This window comes from Sminthopsis crassicaudata, chromosome 1 (assembly GCF_048593235.1).
Source record: "Sminthopsis crassicaudata isolate SCR6 chromosome 1, ASM4859323v1, whole genome shotgun sequence".
In the NCBI taxonomy this organism is placed as follows: domain Eukaryota; kingdom Metazoa; phylum Chordata; class Mammalia; order Dasyuromorphia; family Dasyuridae; genus Sminthopsis; species Sminthopsis crassicaudata.
Genome location: NC_133617.1, coordinates 719,765,466 through 719,780,339, shown reverse-complemented (window position 1 = coordinate 719,780,339; position 14,874 = coordinate 719,765,466). Strand labels below are relative to the sequence as shown.

Here is a 14,874-nt window from a genome sequence, read left to right as displayed (position 1 = left end):
CTTTATAATTTATAATTTGCAAACATATTCTTGATAGATTAAATTAATCTCTGGCTATTCTAGGAAATACATAAAATAGCATTCTCTTTGTGGATTACAGTTCTAAATCAGCATAGCACCTGAAGAAATTATCAAATCACAATATGATTATTGGAAAAATAGAGCTTCATTTAAATTCAAGAAGATTTGAGTTTTTATGAGCCTCTGTTCTTAGGCAAAGCTTGGATTCTTCACGTAATCTTGTTTGTTGAAAAAATCTGAAGGGTGCAATATGTAAATTCCTTTGGTTCATCAAGTAAGTATTAAGGCATTTCAGATTCCTCTAAAAGGATTTACTGATTTTTTAAAAAAAAATTATATTTATATTTTTAATCTACAGTGAAATAGAAAATATTTAAAAACAGAGAGTTGGAGAAAACCATGCATAATCATTGTATATCAAGAAAGCACTTTTTTTTTTTTTTAAAGGGGAAAAAGGAGTAACTAATCAATTTCCTAGAGAATGAAAATCAGTATCACCAAAGAGTCTTCACAAGAAATATGGGTAATGTGCTTATGCAGCTTGACAAGAAGGGGTAGGCATTCCTGGCTGTTGAACTAGAACCTCTTGCATCCATATCTGTAACAGAAGGGGAAAAAAAAAATACTAAATTATGACGGCAGCACCACTATTGTGACAAATGCATACCAGGTAGAAAATTCAACATGAATTCTGAGTTGTGACAGATTTATCATTTTTCCTCTTCTTATTTAAACCTCAAACTGCTTCTTTCTTAAATATTTCCAGAAAAGATTAAATATTTACATTTTTATAAAACATTTTTTGAGAAGCAGTCTGGCACAGTAGGGGCAGCTAGGTGACACAGTGGATAGAGTGCCAAATCTCATATCAGGAAGACCTGAGTTCAAATCCAGCCTCAGGCACTTACTGTATGATTCTGAGCAATCCCATTTGCTAGTTCCTTCATTTATTAAATGACCTGAGGAAGGAAAACCCCAAAGTGCGAAGAAAACCCCAAATATGATCACAAAAAGTCAGATAAGACTGACAAATAACTGAAGAAAAACAATAAAATTAGCATTATGGAGCCTGTCAGCCCTGCCTCTGATACATGGTGTATGACTATGTTAAGTCATTTATTCAATCTTTCAGCTGCAGATAAACTAAGGCTCTAAGTGGCAGAAAATGTGCTGATCACCTTTACAAGAGGAAGTTCCTCACTGGGAACTCCCCAAACTAAAGAAATCTTGATTCTAGTCAAATCAAATCAAATAAGATTAGATGAGAAAAAATAAATTAAAATACAATACTTGGGTTTTATTCATACAGCAATATTAGATTTTAATTAACATGAGAAGATTCCCTTAAATTTTTGTCTGACTGAAAATATGTTACCTAACTTATATGATTTTTGATTAGTCTCTGGATGAAAAGTCCTTTGGGTAAAGGTACAGAAAATGTTCATTTATTTGTTTTCATATACTTCTAGCCAACTAATTATCATATAATGCAAAAGCACTAGGCTAAAAAAATCAATACAAACTCCATTTTCATAATGATAGCCTCCTGCAGTCACTGTTCTGTGCAAATTCAGCAATTCTCAAGCTTTTAGGGAGGAAAGACCAGCTATGATTCAGCAACCTGAAAGGAAAAAATAGGTCCTGCCTCATAAAATAAGGGTGACTCACCTTTCCCAGAGAGCCTTTGTGTTTAGCAAAATGCACTGCATCACTGTGAACGCAATTCCTAAAGTTTTTCTACGTAAAAGTTAGAAGTACTTTTAAATTTAAAATCTACTTAATTAATTGTAGCACTGATTAAATATCTGAGATTCCTGCTATGGGGCTTGTCTCCTCACATCCCATTGGAACACAAGTTTCAAAGAGAAAAACTATACAACCCTCACAGTACATATCCCATACCTGCAGTCAGTCTCCTTGTCTTTCTCTTAATCAGAAATGTATGTTTTACTGAATTTCATTAAATCCATCCAACTTCCTTTTGACCTTTTTCTTTTGGATAATGATAGCAATCATTTTCTCTGCCCAGGTAAAGACATCATCTTGCTTTTCTAATATTAAATAATATCCCTTTCAAAGATATTATGTTTTAATGAGAGAAGCAATACATGCATATACATACATATACATGTATATACACATATGCATATATGTATGTCATTTCTAGATAGATATCTATATAAACGTGTGTGTGTGACACACACACACACATGTATTTTGCTGGGGCAATTGAGATTAAGTGACTTGCCCAGGGTCACACAGCTAGAAAGTGTCTGAAGTCAAATTTGAAGTCTGGGACTCCTGATTTCAGGGCTGGTGCTCTATCCACTATGCTACCTAGCTGCCCCAGTAAATTTATAGTTTAAGGATATTCTCTGAATAGAGAGAATATATATTAATATATACATATATATGTATTTCTGTGCAAAATACATGAAGATATTTTGGATATTGGTGAGGCATTAACAACTAAAAGGATTAGAAAAGGTCCATGTATGAGATGAAATTTGAGCTGAGTTTTAAAGCAAAATATTGCTTCTAACAGGTGAACGTCAGGGAATAGAACATTCTATACTTGGGAGACAGCTTATATTAAAGTTTGGGAATGGGAGATGCAATACTGCATGTGAGAAATTGTTAAGAATGCTAATTTGGCTGAAAAATAAAGTGTATGAAGGGGAATAATATGTAATGAGGAACAAAATACAGATTGCAGTAAAATTATGAAGGACTTTTAATGCCAAACAGATGAATTTACATTTGATTCTAGAGGTTACAAGGAGACACTAATGTTTGTTGAGCTAAAAGTAACATGATCAGACCTGTGTTTTGGGAATAAAGAATTTAATGGCAATCTCTACCTCTAAAAATGGTTCTAGGAAGCCAAAAGACTAGAAAACTGGTTAAGTGAGGAAATTAAAGCAATTAAAGCTTTATGATGATTTCATAACTATTTTTTTAAATTAATTTCTTAAAGTAATAAAATTTTATTAATATGGACTTGTGTAAATAATAATGAAAAATCTAAATTAGAGAATATTCTTTACAAAAAAAATACAATTGTCTTTTTTTTTTTTTTTTTTTCCCTTTCAAAGACTTGTATAAATTGAATTATTTGCTAACAACCAAGGAGAATATCCACTGGACCGTCTTTAATGAGGAGATCAGTTCTATCTGTAATTAGTAGTATACAAGCAATTAGAATGCTAATGACCTTTAAAAAGACTGTCCATAGGTTAAATACTCCCTGGCACAATTAATTTAATTAGCAAAACATTTCTTCTTACACAGTGCAGAGGCAGCTTTAGCCTAAGTTGAATAGTCACTTAAAAGGGTTTTGTTGACATGTTTTTGGTTTTATTTAAATTAATAATAACATTTATAACTATTTTAAGATGTACAAGGTGCTTCACATGTATTATCTCTTCTGCTTCTCTTAACAACTTATTATTAAAATGCTATTATTATAGATAAGGAAAAGTATGCTGAAAGTGACTTGACCAGTGTCACATAGTTAGAAAGTGTTAAGTGCCTGAATCAGGATTTGAAGTCAAGTGGTCCTGCTCCAGAACGTGTGCTCTATTCACTGTGCCATGTAGTTGTCCCAACACAGCTAGCTTCTTAAGGTAAGATACAAACTCGGGTGAACCTGACTGTATGTCAGGGTTTTATGTCACATGACTTTTTTTCCTTCTTTCTTATCAATTTATACCATTTTCCATTCTCATCCTTACTCCGTGATCCCCAAAGCTCCACACTTCATAATGACTCACTAGTTGCAATTTTAAGAATGGAAGAAAAAAAGATGATGTATGGGGTTAATTGTGCTCTTCTCATTGTGAGACTGAACACATGATAATGCACTCAAATCTCATCCACAACCAGCAAATATCTCATAACATACTTGTTATCCTTGGGATTCGGATCTGCTCACTACTGGTTCCATCGCCACCATCCGTTGATGCTTTTACCTCAATGATATAGTCCTCATTAATAGGCAGCAAAAGTTCAGCCCATGTTTTGTTGGTGTTCAGTATGTTCATATTATTTTGGCTGCTTGTCCTGTAAAATACCTGCAGCACATAAAGAGATACTTTTTGAACAATCAGGTTTTTTTCATTAATGTAAGTCTGATCTGACTGAATGTGTTCACAGCGGGATGTGGTGAAGGGGTGGGTGTGTTATATACATACATATATATATTTAGGGGAATCATTTAACTTTCTTTATTAATGAAATCATTTTTTCCCTTAGCATTAATGTAAAATAACACAATGCACAGTAAAATGATAACATTCAATTGAAATCCTCTCAGTGTTAAGAAATCATAGTTTCTAAAACAAGCATAAATCCCTCCTTCTCCTGATGGTTTTCACCTTTTAAGTCATGAGTTCAAAAAAACCAAATAACAAACATAAAAGAAAAAGGCCAAGCAAAAGGTGGCCATCTTACATTCTATCCCAAACACTATTGGGGGTTGTGAGGGGATGGAACAGTAGACTTTGCTTCTGAAGATGTTTCCATAAAAGATATGGACTGAATATGGCTCATTATAGTTACCCAAATCAGGGAATGGAATCAATATATGAGTTGCAGAGAAATATATATTTTTTTAAGTGAGTAACCATATATTACAATTGTACTAAGGAAGAAGAAAGCCTTTTATCAGTAGCATTTTCCAGTTCTAGAATCTATATAAGAGATTCATCTGGACATGACTGATGGCTCTGTCTCTCATATGAACAATCATCAGCCTTATACTGGGACGTAACGAATGGGAGGAGACACTGGTCTCTCCAACTATTCTTCCTCAGGAGAGAGCTACTAAGAATTTTATTTCCTTTGGGAAAATTCCTATAGCAATCCATTGGTGCCATACCCAGTTTCTTTTTTAAAATAAGTTTCTCATCAGATTGTATTTCTTAAATGCAGTTTTACTGGGAATCTCAAACATGTTAAGTTACATGTTTAGTAAAGTATATATCCATTAGCTCAGTTCTTATTTTGGCATAGAAAAAAAAAAAAAACTACTAAGTTAAATAACAATTTTTTGGCTTTTTAAAAATACAGTATCAACCCTTTGGATATTGGACATAGATTGTTCACTAAAATCAATATATGTTAAAAGAACTGCATGTTTCTAAATGCCCTCTTTTCTTTCTACACAGTATTGATGGCTAATTTTGAGGTTTATCTATTTCTTAGATTATCATGTGCTCCCCCCTCCAAATCATTGTTTTATACATAATCTTCTGGTGATGAGCTTCTCTGTACTTAATTACTTAGTATGACTACTTTTTGCAAAGTATATCTTACTTATACTACTCCAGCATATTGGACAGGATCTCTGTGGATGGTTATGGGAAAAAATAAGAGAATCTGGCAACTTAGAAGCTGAGATCTACAGCAATGAAGTTAATCACTATATCAAATAGATCATAGATCCATTAAAACAATCATATTAGCAATAAAACAAATTTAAGTTTGGATCTCACAGGATAGGAAAGTTAAGTCATGCTCAATTGAGAAAATATGCCAAGTACAGAAATGAAATAGATTTTTTGTAGTTGTTCTTTTGTTTTGTTTGGGGCAGCTAGTGATTTACCCACTGGAGTAGGGGGCTTTGGGGCAAGCTATACTGCATTGTGGTATTCCTTTATATAAGGTCTATGAATCCCTCATAAATGTATATTAGTTTCAGGACATTTTTCTTCATATTCCAAGCTGAGATCCACTCCAAAGACTATAAAATATTTTATTTCCATTTCATGTAAGCCCTTTTAAAACAGATAACTGATTGCTAGGTTGAACTATTCATCCTCAAGACATAGAAATGTAAGACTCAGGGCTAGAACCCAAGTGCTGCTTGAAAAATGGCAGGAAAAGCCATCTGTTTGTTTATCCTGCCACATTTCAGTAGCCAAAAATGTAGGGGAAAACAAAAAGACGTAAAGTGTTGTGTCTGATTGAACTTAAACATATGATATCCATGAACTATGGACCAGAAAAACAAATAGAGAACAATTACAAAGAAATGAATTAATCAAGGATTTGTTCATCTAAACTCCCCAACTAAAATCACATTCACTAAAAATGCCTCATTTATTGTAGTCTATCAATGATCAATGATTTATTTGAACACTACACATATGTGAGTTATGGGATACTAAAGTATATGAAGAATTTTAATTGACAATCACCCAAAGATCAATGGAGAGGAACCTAGTGGGTGTCAACAGATCACAGAACAAATTAAATGAGAAATGTAAGATATAAAGGGTATTGGAAAAATATGATCAGAAAAAATGGCTTACTAAGTACAAAGCATGATTTAAGCACAACCTGTTAACTAGACAGTCTTAAATTAATGGAAAAAGTTGTGTAGATACTACTCCAACCCTCATCACCAATTTCACTCAGTAATGGAAAGAAATGGAGTTGGGCTTGATCCAAAGGGCAATTAGGCATGAATTTCAATATATAGTACTGGAAAACACACCCAAATCAGTGAGACCACAGACACCTTTCACAACTGAATTATGCTTGAATTTTGCAAGGATGATAAGGCAGAAAAAAGCTTCCATTCCCCAACTGCAAACCATCCTCAACAAATATTTTTTATGGAATAAATTTTCAGGAAAGTATATCATCCAAAGACAAAATATGAATATATTTTCCAAATGAGATTTTAATGAATAAATTTTCTAATAGTTATTCAGTTTTTTTGAACAACAGCTTAATCTACTTTTTTGGTAGTAAACACTAGAAGTGATAAAATATTAAAATTTATTGCATAGTGAAATTAACTTTTTACACCCTCTACAAATTTGCAGCCCAATTTAAGAAATCTCAAAATGGCATCAGCAAATGAGGAAAATATACTGGCAGCATTTAATTGCAACCACAAAAAAAAAAAAAAAAAAAAAAAAAAAATTCTCTTAATATATTCTTTGCCTAGTAGAGTACTTTGGTACATGGGGACAAAATGAATGCCTGCTTATTGTCTAAATCATGCAGAAAATGACTTTAAATTAAAAATATTTTTTCTGCCCATTTTATTTTATTTTATTAAAGCTTTTTATTTATAAAACATAATATGCATGGGTAATTTTTCCAACATTGACTCTTGCAAAATCTTTTGTTCCAAATTTTCCCATCCTTCCTCCCCTAGCTGGCATGTAGTCCAATACATAATTCAACATATTTTTAAATGAAATTCTTGGAATTGTCTTTACCTTATATCCAGTTACTTCAGATTCATTGTCCATTGCTTTGACTTGTTCCCAATTAATTAATACCTTGGACTCTGTGGCATTCCAGACAATGTTCCCTGGTGGTTGACTAGGTGCTGGAAATACAAAATGAAAACTTATTTAAAAATTTGTTGGCATGGATAATATACTATTATTTTATTTGTTTTATTATTGTTAGATCTTGGATATGTCTGCTGTACAGTTTGTTAGTTTAAACTATGAGGGGAAAAATGATGAATATTGCTTTTTTGACAAACTTTCATGGCTTACTGAGATTATTTTTTTCTTTTGAGTATGCGATTTCATCAGTATGGGTTTCTCCCAGTGTGGAAATTTCCTCTATCAATTCAAATTCCCAACTGTCCTCACTCAATGTTAGAAGTCAATGAGTCAATGAAAAGAATATAATATGTTCATAATCGTAGAGTAAATATGGACCATAGGCAAAGGTTGAACCCATCAACTCAAAGATAAGGCCTCTCTCTGGCTACTCTACAATATTGGCTTTCTGCCTAAGATTTGCACAAAGACAAAAACAGACAGTATATTTTACTATTTTTATAATGTGTCTAAGTATATGTAGCTCCATCAATGAATAAAGATAAATGGCAAAAAAAAAAAAAAAAAAAAAAAAAAGAACAAATAGCACTCCCTAAAAGAACAAAAAATAAAGGAAAAAAAAAAAAAAAAGCAACTTATTGATCAGTCCATGGTGAATGAGATGAAGTGAGATCTTTCAAGACAGTTGTGAAAATCCAGTAAGGCTTCATCTGCTTCAGTGTTTGAGTAGGCCTGAAGGACTCTGAAGATCGAGTCAAGGGCATAATTGCGTTCCCCTCTCATATCTCCTCCCTATTTCAGCCAAATATGGGCAACTATGTACTTATTGGTCAAGTTCAATTTCATGGGTAGATCTCGAGTTTTAGAATGTAAGACTCTCAGCCAATGAGGATGAGGGTCAGTGGTGGGAGGGGGTGTTTTGCCCGTTAGGGATTAAAGGTGCTGTCCTGCCCACAGGAGATGCTTCCTCCCTTCCATTGTCTGCTGGAAAAGTGGGGACACCCTTCTCCTGAGAATGTACAATAAACTTTGCTTTTCTCTAGAGCTCTCTCCAGCTTTTTTTTATTAAATAGTGACCCCTCACCATTTCTGTACCACACAATGGTTATCCCATTTGCTAGATATTTCCTTTATATTAGCTATGGTGCTGAATAGCATATTCAAGTATTTGGGACAAGTTCTGGTACTGTAGAAACTGCTATTAAAGGAAGCTGTAAATGAGGGATGTGTGATTTTTAGGGACCTGAGTAAATTGAAGAGCAAGATGTCAAGTAGAAAGGCAAGGGAACTGCTTGTATTGTATTTGACATAATAATTAAAGCCAAGGAAACATTATATTTTAATAGCTGTCACTTTCTAATTTTATATGCTGTTTTTGAGAAAACATTTTTAAAAGGCACTAGAACAAGGAGACATAATTTTGAACAGTATAGTACCCCTATTAGAGAATGAATGGCCTGTGAAGAGGTGAAGAATTATTTATAACCTCATTTAATCAGGGCTAGCAAGGCCAAATGCAAAAGAGACAATAGTGAATTAGCACTTAAGAGGTTAGAAGTCTCATTGAGATCATGTATCTAGGGGTCAGAGCCACTAACCTCTGAAAATAAAAATGGAAACTATTTAAGAAAATAAATAAAAATACAAAAACCACTGAGTCCAACATCTTTCTTTTACAAATGGGGGAAAATGAGTAAGTCCAGAGAGGTAAAGTAATTTTCTACCTATCAGGCTTCAGTTGTGTTCCTGGAGACACATAACACGCAATATAAGATCTCCAAAGACTAAGCTAGCAAAGTATGAGAAGAATTATCACCACAAAAGAAATAGGTGTGTATTTTTTGACTAAGGAGATAGAAGAAACAAACCAAAGTATAAAACGCCCCTCTGGACAGAATGGCTTCTTTTTACCACTGTAGCTGTTGGAGAAAATCAGAAGAATACTAAGAACTCTCCCTTTAAGAATAATCCAAATATTCATTTAACTGTTGACACTCAAAAGTGAAAATCTTTACATATTGAGGAGAGGCAGGATACTTTAGTAGAGCTTGCTTTTCAGCCAAGAAGACATGTGGCTTGTAATTATTATAATTTATTAATTTAATAAATATAAATCCAGGCCAATTCTGAGGAAACAACAAATAACAAGACCTGGGGATAATTGGGATTGGAAGGCAGCCCCAGCCTTAGACACTTTCATTTTAAGAACAGTATGGGGTATAGTAGGAGAAGACTGAAGGACCTTTCACTGATGGCTTTTCATATCCCTTCTAAAGTGCCATAGTTCTCTTTTAATGTTCTGACCCAGTTTCCCTAATTGTCCTATTGAGTTACTCTGCCTCAGGTTATAACCATTCCCTTTTAATGTTAGGATAAAGGTTTTATATCTTAGACCTTAGGCTATACTTATTCCCTCTTAATGTTTGATGGGATAAAGGTCTTTATCCATTTTAGACATCATTAGAATTTCAGGAGCCTTTTCTGTACCTCCCATTATGTCATCATAGGTGCTTCCCCCCATTAGATCATACTCATCCAGGTACCTACTCCATTATGTCATTGTTCTTGTTACCTTATAAAAGAATCTTGTATCTGACCTTCGGGCCTGGATTCTTTGAGACAATAGTCTTGTTCAGCCCTGGGACCAACCATGGATCCATTCCGTCCCAGTAAATCTCTCCATTTAATAAATTCTGTATTGAATACTCTTTAATCTCTATCTTGCTCAGTTTCTCCCACATTACACTAAGTGCTAAATCTATGATCCAGTGGTATTACATCTCAAAGACATTTATAACAGAAACAAGACATGGGATGATTATATCATGAAAGCAAGTGATGAATAGCCTGAGGATTACACTGGCATTCAGGATATGTTAAACAAAATAAACAACATGGGGAAATATGCTTTTAGAAGATTTACTCAATGATAAGTCTTATCATTAGACAAAGAACGCACATGATGAGAAACCATAGGTGCACTGCAATTTCCCCTAGTCCTGGGAAATAAATTCATGGAGCAACTTTTGACGTCGGTGTCCCATACTTAAAAAAAAAAAACTGTTGATTAAATTTTGTTGTTATTTTTATGGATTCTTCTCAGACCTATTTTTCTCACTGATGTAAGAAACTCCCTATAAGGAAACTCTTATTAATGGGGATCTACAGCCATTTGGCAACTTCCATTATCTAGAGGCTACCAAGAGAGGTTACATGACTAGCCCAGAGAACAATAGCTAGTATGTGCAGGAGGAAGAATTCAAATCAAGAACTCTAAGCTCTGCTTCTAAGATCAACAGGACATATTAAGGACCCATATTTTTACACTGTATCATTTCCAGTGGCTTTCATTCTTGAATATACACTTGATGAAAGGGGCAGCATTAGTGATAAAAATGATACCATGATTTGTATGTTGCTTGTGACCTTCATCAAGATATTAGATTTGATTCATAGATTTGATTTAGACAAGATTTATGTCCTGCTTCCCAGAAGAATGCAAGAACATCTCCTTCCATTGTGGAGGAATGATGGCAAGGGCTGTAGATACATTAAAAATATAAAATGCATTATGTAATTAATGGTAGCAATAAAGTTCAATTTTCACACCACTATAATTAGCTGTCTACTTTTTAGAAAAACTCTTTATTACCTTCAAGATTTGTGAGGGAGGCATCACTACTGAGATTAGATTAGAGAAGGATGTGCTTCATAATCCAAATAAATCATAATGACAATAGCTGGATATTATCTAAGGACTATGTATGTGTCCATAGCTCAGTCAGGACAATGCAATCCCAGAACTGTAGACTTTGCCAGTTCTCTATCTTTTTATTAATGTTCCATGATGCAGGTCTAAGGCAATAATAACTTTCTGGACAGCATTTCAACATTTACTTGGTAAATGCCTAAGTTTTGAAAGTTGTTGCCTGGGTATGGTATCTCCCAACAAATGACTGTTTTATATACAGTTTTTAAAGAAGCAGATATTAAATTGGGCACAATGGGTAAAGGAATTGCTCAGTTTCTGGGTCACTTATTCTTTTTTGTATATTTGGATATATGTATAGATTTGATGATTAAGTTCAGCACAAAAAAAAGAAAGTGTATAAAAATAAAATCTAAACTCAGCTATCGCTAATCTTGAAAGATATTTCTTCAAATAATAAAATGTTGGTTTTTCTCCACCTTTCTAGGGATCTAGAAAAGCCATATGCGGCTTAGAAAGGATAGGATTGTACAACTAAAATTGGAAAGGATCTCAGAGGCCACAGAGTCCAATTATCTCTCTTGCAGATGAGGAACCTGAGATCTATGGAGGTGACTTGTTTAAGGTCACACAGGTAGTATTCATCAGAGGTGGGCTCTGAACATAGAGCCTCTGATTCCAGAACTAACAACTTTTACAATTTCTAAATTCTTAAGAGTACATTTTTTGGGAATGTTTAAGCATTTGTTTACTAGTTGACAATGGTTACACACACACACAAAAAAAAAGCATTAATTCAAAGGAAATTAGAAAAGTATTTCATATAAAAATCAGCAAGGCTCAGCAACTTATTAGCAGAGTATCATGGATAAGATCCTTAAGCTTTCTTTGCCTCAGTTTTCTTTTTTGTAAAATGATATTAATAGCCACTTACATCACAGAGTTTTTGAGAAGAGAAAAATGAAAAAAATTCCAAAACAAAGTACTATATAACATCTATTATTATTATCATTGTTCTTACATGAAGGTATTCACAATAATTATTGTTGATGTTAAATAACTTATCAAATCACTTTATTATAATGCTCTATAATTCATGTACTAGATTTGATTTATATAATCTAATTAAAAAAAAAAATACAATATGGCATGGTATGTAGATAGCCAGCCTTTGGAACCAGGAAGACAGGTTTAAAACCTGCTTCTGATTCATATTTATTGTGTGGCTCTCAGCAAATTTAGACCCTTTGTGCTCCAGGCAATTCTCTAAAACTATCAGCTGCAGAGAGTATGCCAACCTATTTTGGTAGAGAGATTTTCTTTATCTGGGAATTCCCTCTACCTCTAAGATCACCAATCCAGTCCCATCTCATTATAATGCAAATCTTGAGAGCAGAGACTTTTGGGGCATTTCTTTGTGTCCTTAGGACAGTGCCTGGATGTAGTGTAGGTTGCTCAATAAATGCTTTTTGACGATCTCTATTTCTAAATTGCTAAATAACAAAAAATGTTCAAACTGTATTTGTAAAGGTCCGGGCTAGCTTCTCTGAAGGGCTCAGAATCAGTCCTTGGCCCACGTTGGGCACCAAAATGTAATGTTCTGATTGTCTCTCAATTGTAATCCTTCTCTGGGAAGAGGTTTCTTTTCTGTAAATCCTTTTCTCTGTCAGCAGGTTTCTTGGGAGGCTTCTGGAGCCTCCAGCCAGAGCAAAGGTAGAATCTCGAATCTTCTTCTTCCTGAATCCTGGCTCTGAATCTCCTCGAGCTTCCCTGAAGTTCCCCAAGGAAGTCTTGTTCTTATTCCAATCTAGACTGCCCAATGTAGACTGTTGTTCAGACTCAATGCTGCCTCTTTTTATCCTCCCAGAGAATGGGCTTGTGGGTACTGCAGGGGCTTGTGGGAACTACTTACAGCCAATGAATTTGCTTGTTTGAACTAAAGGTGTGAACTCTGAGCTAGAGAATTATTAAGTACCAACTTAGCACTCAGTAAGAACCTAACTTGTATTGACCACTCTTTGACAACTGTGGGGTAGAGAAAGAAATAGAGCAATGCATTATAGAAAGTGGAACAAACACATCAGCCTATTGATAAAAATCTGGTTTTATAATCAGTGATCTATGGATTCACTACATCTGTCTCTAACAACTCAACACCTAGCATGTGAAAAAAGGAAATGAAAATGGCAAATAAAAATATACTACTAGAAAGAGTGGCTACTTGGGCTAAGTACATAGCTAGTTAAGAAAGCTCTTCTCAGGTATCTACAAAATACAGACATCAAAGGTTCAAGTCACTAGACAGCTCTTGTGGGATGTGTGGAAAAGAATGATGACAAGTATTATTTCTAAGAAGATACTTTCTAGCTGTTTGATCTTGAATAAACTCATCTAACTTCTCTGAGCTTCAGTTTCTTCCATTGTCAAATGGGAACAATAATATCTAATTTGCAGGAGAGTTGTAATGCTTAAATGGGGCAATATTTGCTTAAAAATCATCTGTTTCCTCTTCTTAATAATAATACTTGTCATCATTCTTTTCCACACATCCCACAAGAGCTGTCTAGTGACTTGAACCTTTGATGTCTGTAGAGGCTCTTGAAAGACATAAGCAGTAATAGTCTTGCAGAATGAGATGCTAGTGATGGTTTGTGACCTTCACTGCTGGAGAAGTACCCATGTTGTAAGTCCCTAACTCAGTCAAAGTAGGAAAATGTAACAATATAATGATTTCTACTTTTTGCTTAAATGTTAAAATCTCCAATATTAACCACAGAACTTGCAATCAGCTTTTCTTACTCCTATTGCTTTTTTCTACATTATTTAGCCTCTTAATTGCCTTAGAGCACCATGATATAAGGCTTATGACAAGAATTGCAGTTATCAAAAAGCAACAGGATCTATTAGAAAGGGCAATGGAGATGGAATCTGATACCAGGGTGAGAGCCCTCATTTGATACTTGCTAGTCATTTGATTTAGGGGACGCCAGGTAGACCCCTTTGAGCTTTAGTTTCCCTCACCTGGAAAATGGGGTGCTACTGACAGGCTAGAACTCCTGACCGGAGTGTGAAGAAATTACTTTATGAACTGTAAAGACTCTATAAAAGATGAATTATTATTTCCACTACTGAAATTGAGAACACTAGAAATCAATTTAATTGGCCAGGTACCCTTTTCCTAATGATTATTCCTCAGTGATGATCCTGCATTGACTGAAGGGGAAATTAATTTACCTTTCAAATTATGGAACTGAAATATATTAGTTGCTCTGGTGAATTAATGAGTAACACATGATCTGTTATTGAACTCTCTGGTGTCTGATCATATTAAGTGGAATGAGGAGCCAATAGTGGTTTTGACACAACTGTCTAAAAGGTCACTTTTAAAGATGATAGATATGACTCTTCTATCGTGAAAAATGGAGCAATTGTACAGAATCTGGGGAAGTGAGTAGGATTTGCCAGAAGAAATAGAAATGAAAACTACTCCATCCCCAAAGAATACTGAGAAAAGAGATGGTTGATATAAATAATTATAAGCAATTAAACTAGTGATCCATATTAATGTCCAGATAAGTATGGCTCAGTGGATACACTGCTGGACCTGAAGTCAAGAATAATTGAATTGAAATCTGAGCTCCGACACTTACTGTGTGACTCTGATTAAATATAACATCTGTTTGTCTCAACTTTTTCATCCATAAAATGGAGTTAATGATAATAATAGCCTTTACCTCTCAGAGTTGTGAGGATCAAATGAGATGACATCTGTCAAACTTACTGATAAACTTAGAGCACTATGTTAATGCTAGCTATGATTATGATGAGGGA

At 34.3% G+C, this 14,874-nt stretch overlaps 1 protein-coding gene across 1 annotated transcript in view; it reads right to left on the bottom strand.

The window, feature by feature from the left end:
- Positions 1-393: 393 nt before the first annotated feature.
- The window catches only part of CNTN3 (contactin 3), a 429,201-nt gene continuing 414,720 nt past the window's right edge, over positions 394-14,874 (bottom strand). Inside the window, 3 exon segments of the mRNA XM_074284089.1 lie at positions 394-619; positions 3,926-4,094; positions 7,257-7,369. Of these exon segments, the coding sequence (XP_074140190.1) occupies positions 516-619; positions 3,926-4,094; positions 7,257-7,369 (386 nt within the window). The 3' untranslated portion in view covers positions 394-515.